Here is a 19,183-nt window from a genome sequence, read left to right as displayed (position 1 = left end):
TTATTTAAATTATTTTTTTATCTATACAACTTTTAACAATTGTTTCTTTGAACTTTAATAGTCTATACTTCAGCTGCGACTGAGACCTGAACTAATATACACATGAGTTATTACCCATTATTATTGTCCATGGTTTGAACGTAGTTAACGGTGTTTCTCCCTAATGATGTCCACTTAATATTGAATGAAATATATTGTTTTTGAATAGAATTCTGTGTGATTTGTTACATGTGTAAGTTATTTAAAAACAATTAAAAGTGTACAAGGGATGGTTGTTAAAAGTGGGATCCACAATAGTGAAAGGTTTGTGAATGTGCATTCTATCACTAGATTTAAAAAAAAAAAAATTCTAGTTTATTTATAACATATAAAAAATTGAATGATCAGACTTGTCTGATGGTAGTGGTAGGCTTAAATACCAACAAGGAACAGTCACCCAGTACACTTCAACAGTGGTCATCCCTTATGTAGATTCAATCTCTTCAAGATTAGCGAGAATGTTAAAATCTCTCAACATCAGAGTGGTATTTAAGCCTACCACTGCCATCAGACAAGTATTATGATCTCCTAAAGACAGTGTACCATTTTTCAATTATCCAGGTGTTTATAGAATTCCATGTACGTGCGGCCTTTCATATATTGGGCAAACTTCAAGAAGCCTGGAAATCAAACAGAAGGAGCATGTTGGCAATGTCAATCACAACAGGACAATCTCCTCAGGCTTAGCACATCACTTTGCAACTTCCAACCATGCAATTGACTGGGAAAATAGCTCTATGCCGTATTTGGATGATGATTACGGTTACAGAATTTTCAAGGAAGCAGCAGTGGTATTATGAACGGGTAACAACCTCAACAGAAATCAGGTTGCCATACTGAAAGATATATGGAAAAACTTAATCAACTCACTCGGTTTAACGGAACTGCAATACACGAAAAATCATGTAACACGTGTGCATACAACACGTATCCATGATACTGACTGAAGCTTCTCAACACATGCCCGCATAGTTTCATATTTAACTGCCTAACAGTTAGCAACGTTTCTGTATTCTCTCATATTTTTTGTGTGTACCGTTCAGCCTTGACAAAGCTAGATATTCGCTAGCGAAACTAGTAAGTGGGATTATACTAATATATGTATTAATAAAGTACCTATATGGTCTCATATCCACAAAAGGTCTCATTTTTTAAGTATTTTATGACCAAATATGTATAATTTAAATAGACAGATGAAAAACAAAGTACAGTGCCTCGAAAAAGAGAAATGCAAGAAGGCTAAGTTATTGAACCACCTTACATTTCTGAAGAGATGCTGAAATATTTCAATCATCCCAAAGTTCTTAATAATTAATGGATATATTCAATCTAAACATGCCAAAAGTATCTACAACAAAGCTTCTTTGGCGCTAATTCGAGAAAGGATACAACACATCAGGTATGAACTAAATATTATTGACCTTAATTGCCAGAACCATTTTGACGATATTTCAAACAGTTTAGACTACACCACCTGGAAAAGTATAGACCACATGTTAAATTTAACTATGAGAAAACTTTCCAGTTAAGCAAGGTGAACCAAATTAAAAAATTTGAAGAATCGTAAAATCATTCATTTCGGTGTGATTAGATATTCAATGTTGTATTATATTGGTGAGATTAGGCTAGAAGAAACTGATGAGGCAAGATATCTTGGAGTGTTGATCGATAGGAAGTTGAAATTTAGGGGCCATTTTCATGCATATTTTCAAATCATAAAAACATTTTTCTGAAATTTGTTATTGTCATTGGACCTTTTCTCCTGCCCTTCAAATGCTGGAATTCTCGAAGCGCAGCATTAGCATTATGGCATTGTTGATATTAAAGCTTGATTAGCAATGCATGTTCTGTTAAGGTGAGATTCGTACCACTTTAGTCTTATCAGAATGACATGAATCCGTTTCGGTCTTCTTTATATCCACCAGCTCGTCAGTAGAAACAGTAATTATGCAAATATTACAGGACTAGTGCCAATTGTCCAATGGTGGCAGATTTTTTTTTTTTTTTGTAAATAAAAACCGCATGTTCCAGAGTGTACTGACATGAAATTTGGTTGAATTTCATCCAAAACAAAAACATTTTTCACTACAGAGCTCTGAACACCTCTTTAATTATGGCCACCCTATGTGTGCGTGCACGCGTGTTTTATTGCGGTATTAAAACACAATGTCGTGTTTTAATACTGCAATAAATTAGTATTTCATAGTATTTTTTGCTAGCTACTAGTATTTACATTAGTTAGTCATAAAATGTTCAAGAATTACAATTCATAATTTTGTAATTTTTTTCTATTTCTATTTTGGGTAATTAAAATAAAAGTGTAAATTAAAAAAAAAAAAAAAAAACTGAAATAAATTTGACTTGCTTTTCTCTCTACTGATTCTGCATCCCTCTTTATCTGGAAAATCAAAATCTCTAAACAATTCTTTCCTTTTAAAATATGTTGATATCACATTACTGTCTGAACACAGATGTGAGACCCTTCGACACTTCTGCACATGTCAGAAGAAGGCAAGTCCATTCTGATAATAGGGTAATCAGTGTATTTCGTGGGATGAGTGTTTATTATTATACATCAGGAAATTAGTTTTTCTTTTATGAAAATTGTAGTTTTTAAAGTGGTAACTATTTTGCTTGTACAACAGGTTGAAAGAAAACATTTTACATATAAACCACATGATTTCACGTGTTGGTGACGAATTCTTACATTACAATATTCCTTTCTCCCCTCAACATGAATTGACTCTTCTTGGCAATCTGGCATCTATGGTCGGACAGTAGTGTTGGATTTAAGCCTATAAACCACATATACCTGTAAACCACATGATTTCACGTGTTGGTGACGAATTCTTACATCACATTATTCCTTCTTGGCAATCTGGCATCTATGGTCGGACAGTAGTGTTGGATTTAAGCCTCCTTTAAATTGGATAAATTGCCATCACTTTATTGATTTATAGGATTGTTTTGAAGAGTGCATGTACAAATAGAAAAGAAGATGGGAAACAGAGGACAAATTATGAGATAGCCAGCAAAGGTTGGTTGATTTGAAGCGCCTCTGCTACTAATGGCTCATGCAAAAAGTTAAGCAAGTTTGAGCATGGTTAGTAGTTGGAAGGGGTATAATCGTTCTATGCCGTTGCCACAGTCTCCCTCAATCAGTCTTTGGACTCCCTGGAGGTTTTATAATAATAATAATAATTTTGTTGAATGAGATATTTTTTCCACTGAATAGAAGTGGAAAATGGGGAGATAATCCTGAGTAACTTATGCACTTTATACACACACAAACCCAAGATGGCAATTTACACAGTTCTGAACTGTTGTGAAATGTTTGAAAATAATTTCAAACATTAGTTTCTTATATGAAGTTTAGACAGCATATTGCCAGATTTGCAGTTGCAAATGCTGCACAATCACAATGCTGCTATGATAAGAAGTACACTAACAAGCAAGGATAAGGAAGTGGTTGTGCCACTGTACGTGGGGGGTATGAAAAGTCCTCGGCCTTGACGATAGATGGCAACACTATCGGCAAGATTTTTTTTCCCTAAGTTGGTACATCTGTCATAAGCATCCATGTGAAATTGCAAGTCATTCTATCAAGTAGTTTGTTTTATACAGCTGCCTGAAACAAAAGTATATGTTGTCTGTATCCCTTGAAATGGATAAAATTGAGTATTGTGTGGTTATAAAATTCTTTGTAAAAGAAGGCTTACCATGAACAGAAATTCATTTGAAGTTCATAAAAGTTTATGGGCACTCTTCTTCTTCATTTTTGACAATTAAGAAATGGGCTGCCAAGTTTAAACGTGGCTGTACCAGCGTTGAAGATGATTTATGTGAAGGACGTCCAAGAAGTGTAACAACACCAGAAATCATTGATTGAGTGCACGATATGGTATTGGATGATCGGCAAGTCAGAGTCCGTGAAATTGCTGAGACTATAGGCATTTCAAAAGAATGTGTAGGATATATTTTGCATGAAGAATTGCAAATGAAAAGGCTTTGCACAAAATGGCTGCCACGCTTCTCGCAACAAATCAAACACACTTGCATGAAAACCTCTGAACATTGCTTTGAGCATTTTAACAAGAATAAAACCGATTTTGTGTGTCGATTTATTACTATGGATGAGACTTGGATTCACCATTACACACCAGAATCCAAACAGAAGTCAAAACAGTGAACAAATGCCGGCTGTTCAGCGCCAAAGAAGAGAAAGTCGGTTCCATCAGCAGGAAAGGTCATGGCATTGGTGTTTTGGGATGCTAAAGGCATTTTGCTTATTAATTATCTTGAAAAAGGTAAAACAATAACCGGGGAATATTATTCCGACCCTTTAAAAAGACTAGACAAAACAATTCGTGAGAAAAGACCTGGATTGCAGAAGAAAAAAAAAATCATCTTTCATCAGGACAATGCACCTGCTCTCAAAGGTGTTTTGGCAATGGGAAAATTAAGGGATCTGCACTATGAATTGTTGGAATGTCCACCCTATTCCCCAGATTTGGCTCCTCTGACTTCTATCTCTAGAGGGGTATTTTGCAGAACTTACTGAGGACCACTATAGGGATGGGATAATGGTGCTGGTGCATTAATGGTATAAATGTATTCATCTTAAGAGAGATTATGTTGAAAAATAAAAATAATTTTGAAATTATAAATTCATTTTTTCATTGTTAGGCTGAGAACTTTTCAGACTAGCTACATATGAAGCACTGATCAGACCACACTTGGACTGTTGTGCTCAGATCTGGTCACCTGGTTTTCAGTATGATGTGGAGACATTGGAGAGGGTCCAGAGATGAGTGACTAAGACTATATCAGGAATTTGGGATGCTGGCTATGGAGAGAGGTTGAAGATATGTGGATTGCAGAGTTTGGTGGATAGGAGGAAGAGAGGTGTCATGTTGGAGGTTTAATGGATTATATACAGCACTCAGAAAGGATTAAAACAGAATTTAATACTTCCTATATTTCATCTCAGTTACTGAGATATCTTCAGGGATTGCACAAAAAAAAATACACAAATACCATACAATACTAAGCCCAACCACGTGGGTGACTCTAAAGTTCTATCGAGGTAGAGCATTATCTAAGAGCGGATGTAGGTGACCTGGAATGTAAGGAGGGATCTCTAATGATAAGTGTTTCCCAAATCTTTGGAAGCTTAATGCAACCGTATTTATTAAAATTTGGTTGATTTCTGAGGGCTGCTGCTGATTCTAAAAATAGTCTCTCTTTTTTGAATTTGTTGTGGTGGAGCATGGGGGTTTATTCCATGAGATCCTGTGAGTTGTATCCAAGACATGGTCAGCCAGGCCTGACTGACCATAGTCATGGTTGCAGATGTATGACTTGTGTTCCTCCAGGCAGATGGTTGCTGATCTGCCTGTCTGTCCAAAGTACTCCAGCTTACAGGAGCACGGTACTTTATAAACTCCAGGCACTGAGAGAGGAGGGAGCTGATCTTTTGTAGAATGGATAAGGGTAAAACGTTTGCAGTGGGGCTTAAATGCTGTGTGTAGGTTGTACTTTATTAAAATCTTGACTATTTTTTCAATGTGCCACGGATGTAGGGTATGGTGATGGCATTTCTATACTCTTTCTGAAAAAAAGACCAGGGAATGGGGGAGGAACTGATTATTTTAATACTGTGATCGCAGTAGCCATTGTAGAGGAAGGTGTTGTGTATGTGGTCAAACTCATTTGTAAGGGCGGTTCCACTGGAACAAAGATTGTGGGCTCTCTTGGTTAGAGTTTTAATAATGCCATATTGTTGAGAGGGATGGTGGTGGGAGAGTTTGTGAATGTATCTGCATGTGTGTGTAGGTTTTCTGCATACAATGAAGAAAAGTGTACCGTTAGGAAGGCATGTAACTAAGGTGTCTGGGAAGGGTAAACAATTGTTCTTTTCCTTTTCCTTCTTAAACTGGATTCTTGAATGTAGGCTGTTTAGGTGACTGAGGAAGGAGTGTAATATGTCTTGGCCATGAGGCCAATTAGAGAACACATCATCTACATAACTTAGCCAGATAAAAGGTTTGAGAGGGGCTGAGTCTATGGGTCGTTTTTCAAAATCTTCTATATAAAAATTGGCTAGAGGGGGTGAGAGGGGGGAACCCATGGCAGTTCCCTCTGTCTGCTTGTAGATTTTTTTCTTTCAAGAAAAATAACCAAAATTGATGGCAAAGGAAAAGAGATCTAAGATGTAAGAAGGAAAAACGTTTTCTAAGAGTGTTAAGGTATCAATTAAGAGAATATTGGTAAACAATGATGAGATGTCAAAGCTTACCAATATGTCTGTGTTATTTAAGGTAAGATTTTCTATTAGGTTTTTTTTTATAGGATGTGGAAAGTCCAGTGAGGGGGAGTGGGGTCAGTGAGTTGGCCAGCTGTTTTGACAGTTTGTAGCAAGGTGCGTTAGTGGCATCTATTATAGTTCTTAGTGGGGAATTGGGTTTGTGGATTTTCTGTAAATCGTATATATTCGGGGGGTACGGGAACAGAAAGGTTAGAGTTTTTTCCTAATGTCCGGAGGCCATGAAGATACTTAAGTAAGTATCTTCATGGCCTCCGGATTAAGTAAATTTTTTAACTTGTGTTTTTGTGGGGTTGTGTTCTAGTGGGATGTAGGTAGAGTGATCTCGGAGGATAATCTCCATTTTTTTATTGTATTCAGTGGCATTACCCTTATTCACTCTGGTGATGACGATACTTTTTTCCTTTGCATAATTTCATGAGAGCAGTGCGTTGGCTGGATGATAAATTACTTTTTGGAGGTGAGGATGTTGGCGATGTAAAGTCTGATGTTATTTGCTATCTCTGTCGCTAAGCAGCAGATCCCACCTTCGATATTATACATTACATCAAGCACTGGCACTTCTTTCGGTGCGACCGCGAAATTGTGGCCAAGGCTTAGGGCACTGCGGCATCATCGTTGAGCCTTTTGGAAGAAAGATTAACTACTGTCTGGAGCGGTTGAATTTGCGGTTTCCGTTTGGATTTACATAGATTGTTATACTTTTTGATATGTTTATTTTTTATTTTTTGAAATTCTTTCTGTGCAGAAGCTTCTGAGATGCTAGAGAGAATGGACCAAAGCTCAGGATTAAGTACAGCGGAGAGCTCTCATTGTAAGGAGCCAATGGCGGTATTCGTCTCGGAGTGGGTGGCACGAGTAGTGGCAATTTGTTTCCGCAGTAATGCAAAGCTGGCGCGGTTATATATGCGGAGAACTTTTTTGAAATGAAAGTTGATCTTTAGCTTAACACAGTTGGGTATCACCCGTGTATCCCAACATCTTTTTAAAAAGGCCAGCCTAGATAGTCGCAGTTTCGACTTATCTTATTGTATGGATTTGCATGCTATTTTTTCTCCATGAATGATTAGAATCCATGTGTAGAGGGTTAAGTGCTGTGAGGACATCATGTTGGAGGCTTAATGGATTGTATACAGTACTCAGAAAGGATTAAAACAGAATTTAACACTTCCTATATTTTGTCTCAGTCACTGAAACATCAATCTTTGTTCCAGTGGAACTTCCCTTACAACTGAGCTTGACCACATACACAACACTTTCCTCTCCAATGGCTACAGCAATCACAGTATTAAAAAAATAATCAGCTCCCCCCATTCCCTGGTTTTTTCTTCAGAAAGAGTTTAGAAATGCCATCACCATACCCTACATCCGTAGCACATCAGAAAAAATAGCCAAGATTTTAAAAAAGTACAACCTACACACAGCATTTAAGCCCCACTGCAAACGTTTTACCCTTATCCATTCTACAAAAGATCAGCTCCCTCCTCTCTCAGTGCCTGGAGTTTATAAAGTACCGTGCTCCTGTAAGCTGGAGTACTTTGGATAGACAGGCAGATCAGCAACCATCTGCCTGGAGGAACACATCATACATCTGCAACCATGACTATGGTCAGTCAGGCCTGGCTGACCATGTCTTGGATACAACCCACAGGATTTCATGGGAAAAAACCACCATGCTCCACCACAGCAAATTCAAAAAAGAGAGGCTATTTTTAGAATCAGCAGCAGCTCTCAGAAATCAACCAAATCTTAATAAATACGGTTGCATTAAGCTTCCTAAGATTTGGGAAACACTTACCATCAGAGTTCCCTCCTTACATTCCAGGCCACCTGCACCTACCCTTGGAGGGTACTCTACCTAGATAGGACTTTAGAGTCACCCATGTGGTTGGGCTTAGTATTGTATGTTACATTAGTTTTTTTTTGTGTAATCCTTGAAGATGTCTCAGTGACTGAGATGAAATATAGGAAGTATTAAATTCTGTTTTAATTCTTTTTGAGTGCTGTATAATCCATTAAGCTCCAATATGATGTCCTCACAGCACATAAACCTCTACACAAGGAAGAGTGGTGATATGATAGAGGCATTTAAGTTAGTGAGAGGATTTTATCAGATTAATCCAGAAGGGATTATAAAAAGAGTGGAAGGTGAGAGGGAAAGAACCAGAAGTCATCCCTTGAAGTTATGTAAAAGTGTGAAGAAGTGTGTGAGGAGTAGATTTTTTACATGGAGAATTTTCAGTGAATGGAATGCATTACCAGAATGTGTTGTTAATGCAAGGAGTGTTAAAGATTTTAAGATTCTATATGATAAATATTTCGTCAGTTGAATGAATTTCTCACAATGAACCTTTCGACTTCATGGAGAGTGTAATAATAAATGTAAACCACAGTGCACAGCAGTCCTCTTTGGTAGATATAAAATATGCATTTAACATTGTTAGAATTGTGTTTTTTAATTTAGATCAAATCAATCTGTAATTTTTCATTTTTTTTTACTATAGCCAAGCAAGTTCTGCAGTGTCTTGTCTTGCTCGAATCCATGAATTAAAGAAACGTGGGCAAGTTCCTTACAGCCTTGCTTTTGATCAGTTGTTACATTTCTATGACTTTCATAGAGAAAAGAAGGGAATATTTTGGAATACAATCAGCCGTGCTAAATTATGGCATTATCTGAAAAAGGTAAGATTAATTCATAATTTTGATATATTCACCCCTGTAATTCATAGAGCTCAAGTAGTAATATATACACATACATACATCTTCAAGGCCCACCTTTCTTAATTGAGTTGTGGGGGCAACAGCTGCAAGAGGAACTTCTAATGGTCACGATTCTCTGCCACCAAGCTCAGGTGTTCTGGTGGGATTCCCAAACGTGTCCTCCCAAGGTTTTGGATATAATCTATCCAGCGAGTCCTTGGCCTTCCACGTGGCCTCCCACCCTCTGGCTTGGCAAAGAGGGCCTGCTGAGGGAGCCTCTCTTGTGGCATTCTGACCAGGTGCCTGTACCAACGTAATTGTGATCTCTCAACACAGAGAAGCAGCGGTTGAGTATTGAGGGTTTCCCGACTTGCAGAGCTTCTGACTCTGTCGAGTCTTGTCAGCCCCGCAACCCCTCTAAGGAACCTCATTTCAGCTGCTTGGATTCGTGTCCGCATTCTTTCGGTCATTACCCAACTCTCATGACCATAGGTGAGGATGGGGACATAGACTGTATTGAAGACAGCCAGTTTGCCTTCTGGCTTAACTCCTGCTTTAATACTACCGAATGGCCAAGCTCCCGCAATATTGAGCTTGCTAAGCCAATTCGAGTATCTAGCTCTACGTCCCATTTTCCATCATTTGTGAATATGGACCCAAGGTATTTAAACTTCTCCACCTGCCTCATTGGGACTCCACTTACATGTAGAGTGCACTGGGATGGTTGTCTTGAGACCACAAATGTTTTTGCCACACTGATCTTCATTCCGATGTCTGCACAAACAGCTACAAACCTATCCAGGGTCCGCTGGAGGTCATCTGTGGAAGAGCTAAGCAGAACAAGGTCATCTGCAAAAGCAGATGTCCAATGCTACATCTTCCAATTCTGACACACTCACTGTGCCTATCAATCCAGTCCATAAATATTATGAAAAGGAGGGGTGACAGAACACACCCTTGGCAGAGGCCAATGGAGACTGTGAAAGGTTCAGACTTTGTGTGTGTGTGTATATATATATATTAAAAAAAATTAAAAAAATATAATTTTTAGATAAATATTTACAGGATCCAGATACTAAACCTATTCTAAATAACTGAAATTTTTAATAGCATATTTGCAATATCACATGTCCTGCACCATTAGTTATACATGCAGAGGTTTTACAGTATCAATGAAACAGAAAGATTGATCACTTTTAGACCATATTTTGCTTTTGCTATATTTTCTTGCTGGTCTGGTTTGGCCTTATAAGTGGAAAGCACCCATTCTCCAAGAAGTAAACTGTGGGTTCAAATTGCACCTTGGTAATGGATGATTGTGAGTACCTTTAAGTGACAGATAAATTTCATAGTTCAGTGTTAGACCACAGACTTGGTTATTGGAGGCACTATCCTCAGCTTGGGATTTCTGGATTATGTAAATATGTATAGTTATAAAACCTTAGTCTATTCACAGTATATCAGCACCCCCCCCCCCACACACACACACATACACATGGCAGATGATCAACAATACATGCATACACATATATAGCTTAACAGATATAGTAAACATATATAGTAAACTATCATTTATCTGACCTCAGAAAAGCAGTCCTTCAGTGTTTGAATCTAAATCAACCAATCCTTGAAACTGCACTTTCTCTTGATTCTCTTGATACATAATTGTTCCTGTACAGTCAGACTGAATTTTATTCCCCCCCCCCCCCCACCACCACTTATTGACATTAGCATTATCACTCTTCATACTTATGTTGAAGTATGCTTAACCTTAAATACATCATGAAGTGAGTAATATAACAGAAACAACCATAACCTTGTCAATCATGTCAGTCCTGGTTAGCTGAGTGGTTTTTCTTTGAGAGAAGATAAACAACTTGATATAAAGATGTTTTTCTCAATCTAATCCTTTGTGAAGGAGTGTAGAGTGCGTGGTCTGCAAATCCTGACTTGTCATACAGATGATGGCAGATGCAATTTTTGTGTTCTACAAAGCAGATTTTAACTGATTTACCAATCTTTTGAAAGTCTTTTCAAATCCTGCCATATGCATGGGCGCTCGTGGTTGTCAAGGAGTGGGATAGAAATTTTATCGCCTGGTGTTAGACAACATCCCCACCTATTGGAGGCATGAAGTGGCTTGAGAAAGTTCCTTATTTAGCTCTAGAGCAAGGGTTTCTGGACTTCATAAAAATAAAGAAAAATAATAATTAAAAAAATAATCCTTAGCTTGCCCACAGTATGCTCGATGCACTATAGGTTTACAATCGTTGGTGGAGGGAAACATACAAGTATCCTTAAAAAACCTCATCACTTTTCTCCTTAATTGCATTGTGATGGATGTGATTCCAAAAAAAAGTGATTTAATCACGGCTGGTTTTTATGTGGCTTCTTTGTGTAAACTTATAGTACATACATGCAGGTTTCTGTGGTTAAGGAGTTCTGTAGGACATTTTTGGTATTGAGACCACATTGTAATATTAATAAGGAGTTTATTAAAAATCCTATCCTTCGTGTTCGTCCTAGGATGGGTTGAGTCCCCTCCTAATGAGGGATTACTGGCATATTGATGCAGCTGGTTTGCCACTCCTCTGCTGCTTCCCCTAAGGGAGATATTAGTGACTGTATCCATGTGTGTTCACGGGTCCGGTTTGCCTGCTTGCAGGATGAAAAACCCCAGATAATTTGGTGGAGAAAACCCTGCTGTCCACGCCCAAGACCAGCTAACTTGGCTATGGCTGAGGAAGATCCTTAAGCTCCTCACGTCATTGGCGGGAACTGAACCTAGGACACTCCTTTCCCAGGTATATGGTTCAGAAACAAAGCCACTAGGCTAACCGTGTGGGCAATTAAAACCCGACAAATTTCGTGTGTCATAAAACTTACATCATCATCAGGGATAGTGTACATCAAAGTTTAACACAACAAAAGCCTACTAATTACAATTAATTGCACATATATGTTTTTGATAACTTCACAACTGTTAAATGTAACTGATAAACCAGAATACAAATGATAAATTCATTACTGTATGCATGTTCGAACATTGCTAGTTGTTGTTGTTATCACATTCTGTGGTATCATGTGCTATATCTTAGGTTTGTGGCAATTAAAATTTTGATGAAAGTAGACCATACTTGATGTAAAATTAAGCCATGATTTTTACTGCATTGTGTAGGGATCCTAAGCATTTGTGAGGCTTCTTTAAATTTTCTTTTGAAACAGTTATCAATATATGACATTGATATAGTGTTTGCAACAGTGGTTGCAAATCATAAGAAATATTATTTAATAAGAAAGTTGAACTTGCTTCAACAAGAAAAACTTCTAGATCAGTCTAAAGTCCTGTTTAAAACAAAAAAAAATCTCTTATGAAAGGTTTTATTTTGCCTTATCTCCACAAAACATTCAAAAAGTAGAGACATCATAGCTGAGATTGGAAAAGGAATCCACAATCTTCCTAGAGATTCAGCAGGTCTCATCCGCATACGAACTCAGCCTTATTATTAAAATGTAAATTACCACGTAAAAACTCACCTAAATGGAATTCATAGCTCTTAAAGAATTAAGACGACATAAAAACATAGTAATATTCAAGGCAGATAAAGGAAATATAACAGTAGTTATGAATTCAGACAAATACTTATTCATCCTTAGACAGGGATCCCACATGGCACACACACACACATAATAAAACCAATGGCTTGATCAGAAAGTTTCCTAACTAGCCAGAAGAATTAAAAATATCTTTACCATCAAAACATTCCTTGGTCTCAAGAATTTATAGTGCGCCAAAAATACACAAAAAATAATATTCCGTTACGACCAATTGTAGATGGGAGAGATTCTCTGACCTCAAACTTAGCAAATTATCTATCAAACCCGATATCACCACACATATAGAAAACAGAACAATTTCTAAAGAATAGTTTACATATCATTGAAAAGGTAAAAGATACAGTAATCCCTCAATTAATGTTCCCCCGATTAATGAGTCGTTTTTTTTTTTTTGATACCCAAATTCGATTAGTATGCCTATATACATCTTAAAAATAAATGTTACAGATTTAAAAAATTTTCTATCTATACATTTTTATGGCTAACTATTTTAAAAAATCACTCACCAGAATGAAATAATTTAGTTACCGATTTAAAACATTTTACAAAGTCATTTTTAATGGCATACTAACACTACTCCTATGTATACTGTGTTCCAAATTTTTACCAAATGGAACTTCTCTCATACAACTTATGGACCAGGGGATTATCACAACCTTTAAGGCATACTACCTGAGAAGAACATTTGTTAAATCTGCTACTGAAAATATTCATCAATCTTGGAATGAAATTACTGCTGGCAATTGTGCAAAAGATTTTGGAAGCATTTCAAATGAAATGGATAATGTTGTTGAGGAAATTGCAACATTAGGTGTGAACAAGGTTTTGATGAGATTGACAATGATAATGTCCAAGAGTTAATTAAATCTCATTCTGAGGAATCGAGTGATTCCGACCTGCTAAATTTAGATGCACAGCGGGAAGATCCCGAAGAATATGAAGAAAATTTAACCACTGATAGACAGCCAAAAGAGATTTCACAAAACAATTTGAAAATATTTTTCGTACAATCGAATTTTTTAAGCAGCAATGCTTAGAAGCTGATCCTGATGAAGAGAGAAGCAGTAAAATTTGCAGAAGAGTAGAAGAGGCAGTAGGGTCATACCGTCGGTTGTATGAAAAAAAAAGAAACAGAATGCCTGCCAAACTACGTTAGCTCAATTCTTTGTTAAGAAGTAGAATAATAAAATTTATATTTGAATATGTTTTATTGTCTTTCAGCTTCATGGTTTTCCTTTAACTAGGCCCTGAGACATACTTTAATTCTTTTATAAAAAAATTAAGGTTCAAAAAAGAAATTCGAGGAAGCAAGTTTCGATGTAATTAATCTCTTTACCAATGTACCCAGAAATGAGATAGTGTGGATCTACTTGTATATCTTTTCCCACCGCACACTAAGACTATTCAAACGCTGCATGGAAAACACTTTTTTCATACTTCAAGACAAATAGTGGGAACAAAAAGAGGGACCTGCCATGGGTTCTCCCCCCCCCCTTTCTCCAGCCTGAGCCAACTTGTTTATTTTGAAACTAATGCATTAAAAACCTATCAGAAAAAACTAAAAGTTTTGTTACATTATGTTGATGATATTTTCGTCAATTGGTTGGGAAGGTGGATGAGCTGATTGTGCTTTCAAAGATTATGTGAACAACTTGCTTCCTAATAAATATAAAATTCACTCTTGAACTAGAACAGCACAAAAATATTACTTTTCCTTTGTAAAATCTCTCATGATATGTAACTATGTAACTTATCATTTTCACTTTTCCATGTTTTTTTAAGGGGAATGTACTTAGAGAAATGTTATTTGGTCTGTAATAATCTTGTAATAATAATTGTAATAATTTATCCATAAGCTTTTGTTAAAATAATGTGGTGCATGACGTCATCATGTAACTCTGTTAACGCGTGTCTAATTAGTAAGTCTGATTCTAAGAATAGTGAAGAATTCTAAGAATTGCCATATATGGCAATTTCAAAAGATGTGCTAAGTATGACGTCATAATAGTCGGATGTCAATATGTGACCATATATGTAAGTTTCGATGTGCACTTGCATATAACGGAGGTCCAGGTCTATATAAGGCAAGACGTTGAGAAGGACTTTGTCTTAGGGTTTTTACTTTTTATTACCTGGGTCCGCTGCCATGTGAAATCTGTTGTCGGTAATCGAAAGAGAAGCGTCGTAGGTCTTAGGATTGTCACCTTCTCTTACCTTGGTCCACTGGCACGTTAGGTCTGTCGTCAGTCATTGAAAGAAAATCGTCGTTTGTCTTAGGGTTTCACCTTTTTTTACCTGGGTTCGCCACCACGTGAGGTCTGCTGTCGGTAATTGAAAGAGAAGTATCATAGGTTTCTGAGTCTTTTATCTGTCCACCGCCACGTCAGGTCCAATGTTGGTAATCGAAAGGAAAGAGCTGCAAATGCTTAGTATCCTTAGACAGTGGAATAAAATTCAAGTCTTAATTTTACATCAAGTATGGTCTGTTTTCATCAAAAATTTAACTGCCAATGACCTAGGATATAGTACGAGTGATAACACAGAATGTGATAACAACAAATAGTAATGTTCCAACACACATACAGTAAAGAATTTATCATTTGTATTCTTGTTTATCAATTATACAGTCGGATCTCTTTTTATGTGGTAGATATGTTCCACAGAAAACCACATATAAAAAATCGCACAAAAAAGACCTAACTTAGGTTGAAAAATTAGGGATACGTTTCATAATTTTCTAAAACCACATGAAACCGAAGCAATAATTAAAATAAACCTAAAATCACTTAAAAAGTTATAAAAATTCAGGAAAATAAGAATACCTAAGTTTGTTTTAAAGCTTTATTCATTTAATTTTATTGAAAAGTAACAATTTTTTTTTTTTTTACATTTTGTCATCAGAATTATCGCCGCTATTAGACAATATTCGGCAACATTTGTGAACTGGTGCAAATTAAAAGATTTACCTAAATTAAAATGTTTACCAATCACTGTATATCCCTCTCCTTTTGCTAAGCGATCTAAAATTGCAATTTTCATTTCCAAAGAAATTGCTTTTCTTTGGTGCTTTTTTTTCTCCATTGGGCCAAATTAAATCTTTAAAATAACAATTAGCAAAATTTAGACACGATAATGAAAAGACAAACACTTATTCACATGCAAAATTAAACTTCACGGACACTCATTGCTTTCACGTTATGCCAGAATGTGCTGCAACATGCTGTTCATTATGTACAACGCAAAATCACTGCTTTATAGGTAAAATTTTCCAACCGCTTTCAAGCAAAATAGTTATCACTTTAAAAACTACAATGATCATAAAAGAGAAGTTAATTTTCTGCCATGTAATAATAAACAACTCCTCCTACAATAATTGTTCATATGCTTTTGTGTTGTAAAACTTTTATGTACCACTACCCATGATGATGTAAGTCTTACAATGCACAAAACTTGTCTGGTTTTAATTGCTTATTTTTAATAAACTCCTTATTTATATTACAATTTGGTCTCAATACCGAAAACTTCCCAGAAAACCTATAGTACATTAGTAATGTGAGCAGAATAACATTTTTTTAAAATGTCTATTTATATATTTTTTTACATAGTCTAGAAATCCTGCTCTGAAGACTAAATGTATGAAACTTTTTCAAGCCATTTTAGGCCTCCAATACATGAGGTGGCCTCACACTAAGTGATGAAATTCATTTCTCTCCTAAAGCAATTCAAACATCCATGTCCATGGCAGGTTCGAATCCTGCAGACCCTTGGTTGCTGAGCAGATACCCTAACAACTTGGCTAACCAGGCTATAGTTAATGATAAAACAAATTTTTACCAATTAATTTTCGTAATGCTAACAGGGATGCTTCAGTCTTTGTTTCATTAATGTACTGCTCTATAGCACAAAATCTCTCATTTGCTGTCACTGGCTATGAAATATCAGTTCATATTAATGCTAAAACAACACTAAGAGATGAAAAACATACAGTTTATTAAACTCACTAATATTTTTGCTGGTTTTCTAACCAGCATCATTAGAGCACAGTTATGACTATGATAGGCACATAGCAATAAACTACGTAATTAAGGAAAACAATTTAAGTTGTAACTGACAGTAGAACTAATGTCCTTTCTATGCTTCGGATAACCATAAAGTTAATTTTAGTCTCCCAGATCTTTGGTACATTAATGCAACCATACTTGTTGAGGTTGGGAGAGTGCTTCATAGTCGAAGCTGATTCTAAAAATAGTCTCTCAAACCTATAATGATTTCTGTCTAATAAGGATGTTTTCCTCCATTGGGGTATCCAGTACATGGTTTGCCAATCCTGACTTGCCATACAGATACAAAAACGTTTTTGTGTTCTACGAGGCAAATTTTAACTAATCTACCAATCATTCCAAAGGAGGCCAAACTACAGACTCAAGGAACTTTATACACTACAGGATGTTCACGAGGATGTAGTTGATCTTTAGGAGAACATATGAAGGTAGATAGCTGATTGAAGGTTTGAAAGTGACATGGATCATATTTGCAGAGAAACTTGAATATTTTTTTCTGCTATACCCTTAACATATGGGATGGGAATGGTTTTGCTGTGATCCTGTGTGTTGGAAGGATTGAGGATGCTTGCAATATTTTATCTAATTTTGTATGTGCTGTAGCCATTGGCAAAAAAGTTGTGAAGGTCCCTAGTTTCAAGGGTTGCATCATTTGAGCAAATAGCCTTGTTTCAGTGAGCAAGTGTTTTGAGAATGCTATACTGTTGGGAAGAGTAGTGGTGGGGATTGTGATTGTTTATGTAAATACTTTCCTGTATGAGTGGGTTTTCTATAAATGGAGAAGGGTGATGAGCCATTAGGAAGTTGTATCACTAGTGTAACTAAAAAAGGGGAGATAATTGTTATTCTTTTCCTGTGGTGAAGTTTTTTAGGGTATTGTCTGTTAAGAAGTGCCAGAAAAAAAAATTATTTAATGTGTCTGGATAATAAGGCCAAACATCAAACACATTATTAACATTGCAGTATGTTGATGATGTTTGCTGTCACAGTTATAAGTGCTTTAACTCTCTTGATGTTGTTTATGCTGTAAAGCAGTGGTTCTTAACATTTTTACTGGCTCTCACCCCACTGAACTTCAATTTACATTCTCGCATCCCCTTGAAAAATGTATTTTTTATTTGTTAGTAAAGAAAATTTATTGCAAAACAATTTATTGAAAAATACATATACATATATGTATCAACATAAAATCAAAATAACATATCAATTTTTAGTGACTAATTTGTTGTTGCTTTTTCATAATAATATTTTGAAATTGAGGTTCCTTTTTTGAAAGGGCTACGCTCATATCATCACTTGCATTTAAGCGATTTCAGGTTTTTGTTTTTATGTGCAAAAGTGATGAAAATCCCATTTTGCAAAGATAGGTGGTAGCAAATGGTAGAAGTGTCTGCAATGCCACCTTTGCCAGTTGTGGAAATCGTAACTGAGTACACCAGAATTATTCTATATCCAATTTTTCAAATCCCATTTGAATACGTGCACTGGCTCACATTTCAATGAGATCATCTTTTATTAAATTACTGTCATTTATAGAATTAAGATCAAAAAGGAATGGATCCATTATCCACCTCTGCTCTTTGCCAATATTTCCCATGGAAAAATATACATTAAAAGAATCAATCAATTGTTGCAAATGTACAATTTCAGGTAAAATTGTGATTTTTTTCGTTTTCCAGAAAAATTTCATAAAGCAAGGGAAAGTTTGCAAAATTACTTTTCAACTCGACTTATCCAAATTTTTAGTTTTTCAATAAAAGCAAATAATTTTTCACTAGATGTTATTATGTTCTTACCATACCCCTGTATTGATATATTTAATTCATTTAGGTGAGTGAAAATATCTGCTAAGTAGGCCAATCAAATTACTGCATCTCTTCTTTCAAGTCTTGAAATAAATTACAATTCTGGTTAGTAAGAAAGTGAATAATCTTGCAAATTTCAAAAACCCTGCTAAGCATACGTCCCTTGGATAGCCATCTTATGTCATTGTGATAAATTAGGAAGTTGTGTGGTTAGCACCGATTTCTTCGCAAAAAGCACGAAAAATATGATGATTAAGTGCTCATCCTTGAATATAATTTACTTTTACTGCTGTAGTTAAATATTTTTTTAAGTTCTCTGGCAAAGTTTTTGATGCAAGTGCATGGCAGTGCAACATGCAATGCGTTATTGTAACTTGCGGTACTTCTCTTTTGATATAGGCAAAACTGGAATTATTGCCTAACATCGTAGGTGCACCATCAGTACATGTTGAGCTAATCACATCCATTGGTATTTGATGTTTCAAGAAAAAGTTTTTAATGTGATTAAGAACATCAATTTCTTTTGCTGTCAGTTCCAGTTGATCACAAAATAAAAATTCTTCCAAAATTTCCTTTTCCTTTATGTATCGCACAAATACTAATAACTCACTGCAGTTATCAACGTCAGTTGACTC

At 36.1% G+C, this 19,183-nt stretch overlaps 1 protein-coding gene across 2 annotated transcripts in view; it reads left to right on the top strand.

The window, feature by feature from the left end:
- The window catches only part of rictor (rapamycin-insensitive companion of Tor), a 955,009-nt gene that overhangs the window by 385,758 nt on the left and 550,068 nt on the right, over nucleotides 1–19,183 (top strand). For both annotated transcript variants that reach the window (XM_090406113.1, XM_090406114.1), the window contains exon 14: nucleotides 8,869–9,046. In XM_090406113.1, the coding sequence (XP_090262239.1) occupies nucleotides 8,869–9,046 (178 nt within the window). The remainder of the gene's footprint in view (nucleotides 1–8,868; nucleotides 9,047–19,183) is intronic.

The sequence above is a fragment of the Typopeltis vanoorti genome, chromosome 16 (assembly GCF_054136105.1).
Source record: "Typopeltis vanoorti isolate ZY-2024b chromosome 16, IOZ_Tvanoo_1.0, whole genome shotgun sequence".
Classification (NCBI taxonomy): domain Eukaryota; kingdom Metazoa; phylum Arthropoda; class Arachnida; order Uropygi; family Thelyphonidae; genus Typopeltis; species Typopeltis vanoorti.
The sequence above is the reverse complement of the archived record's forward strand: the minus strand, read 5'-3'. Positions and strand labels throughout refer to the sequence as shown.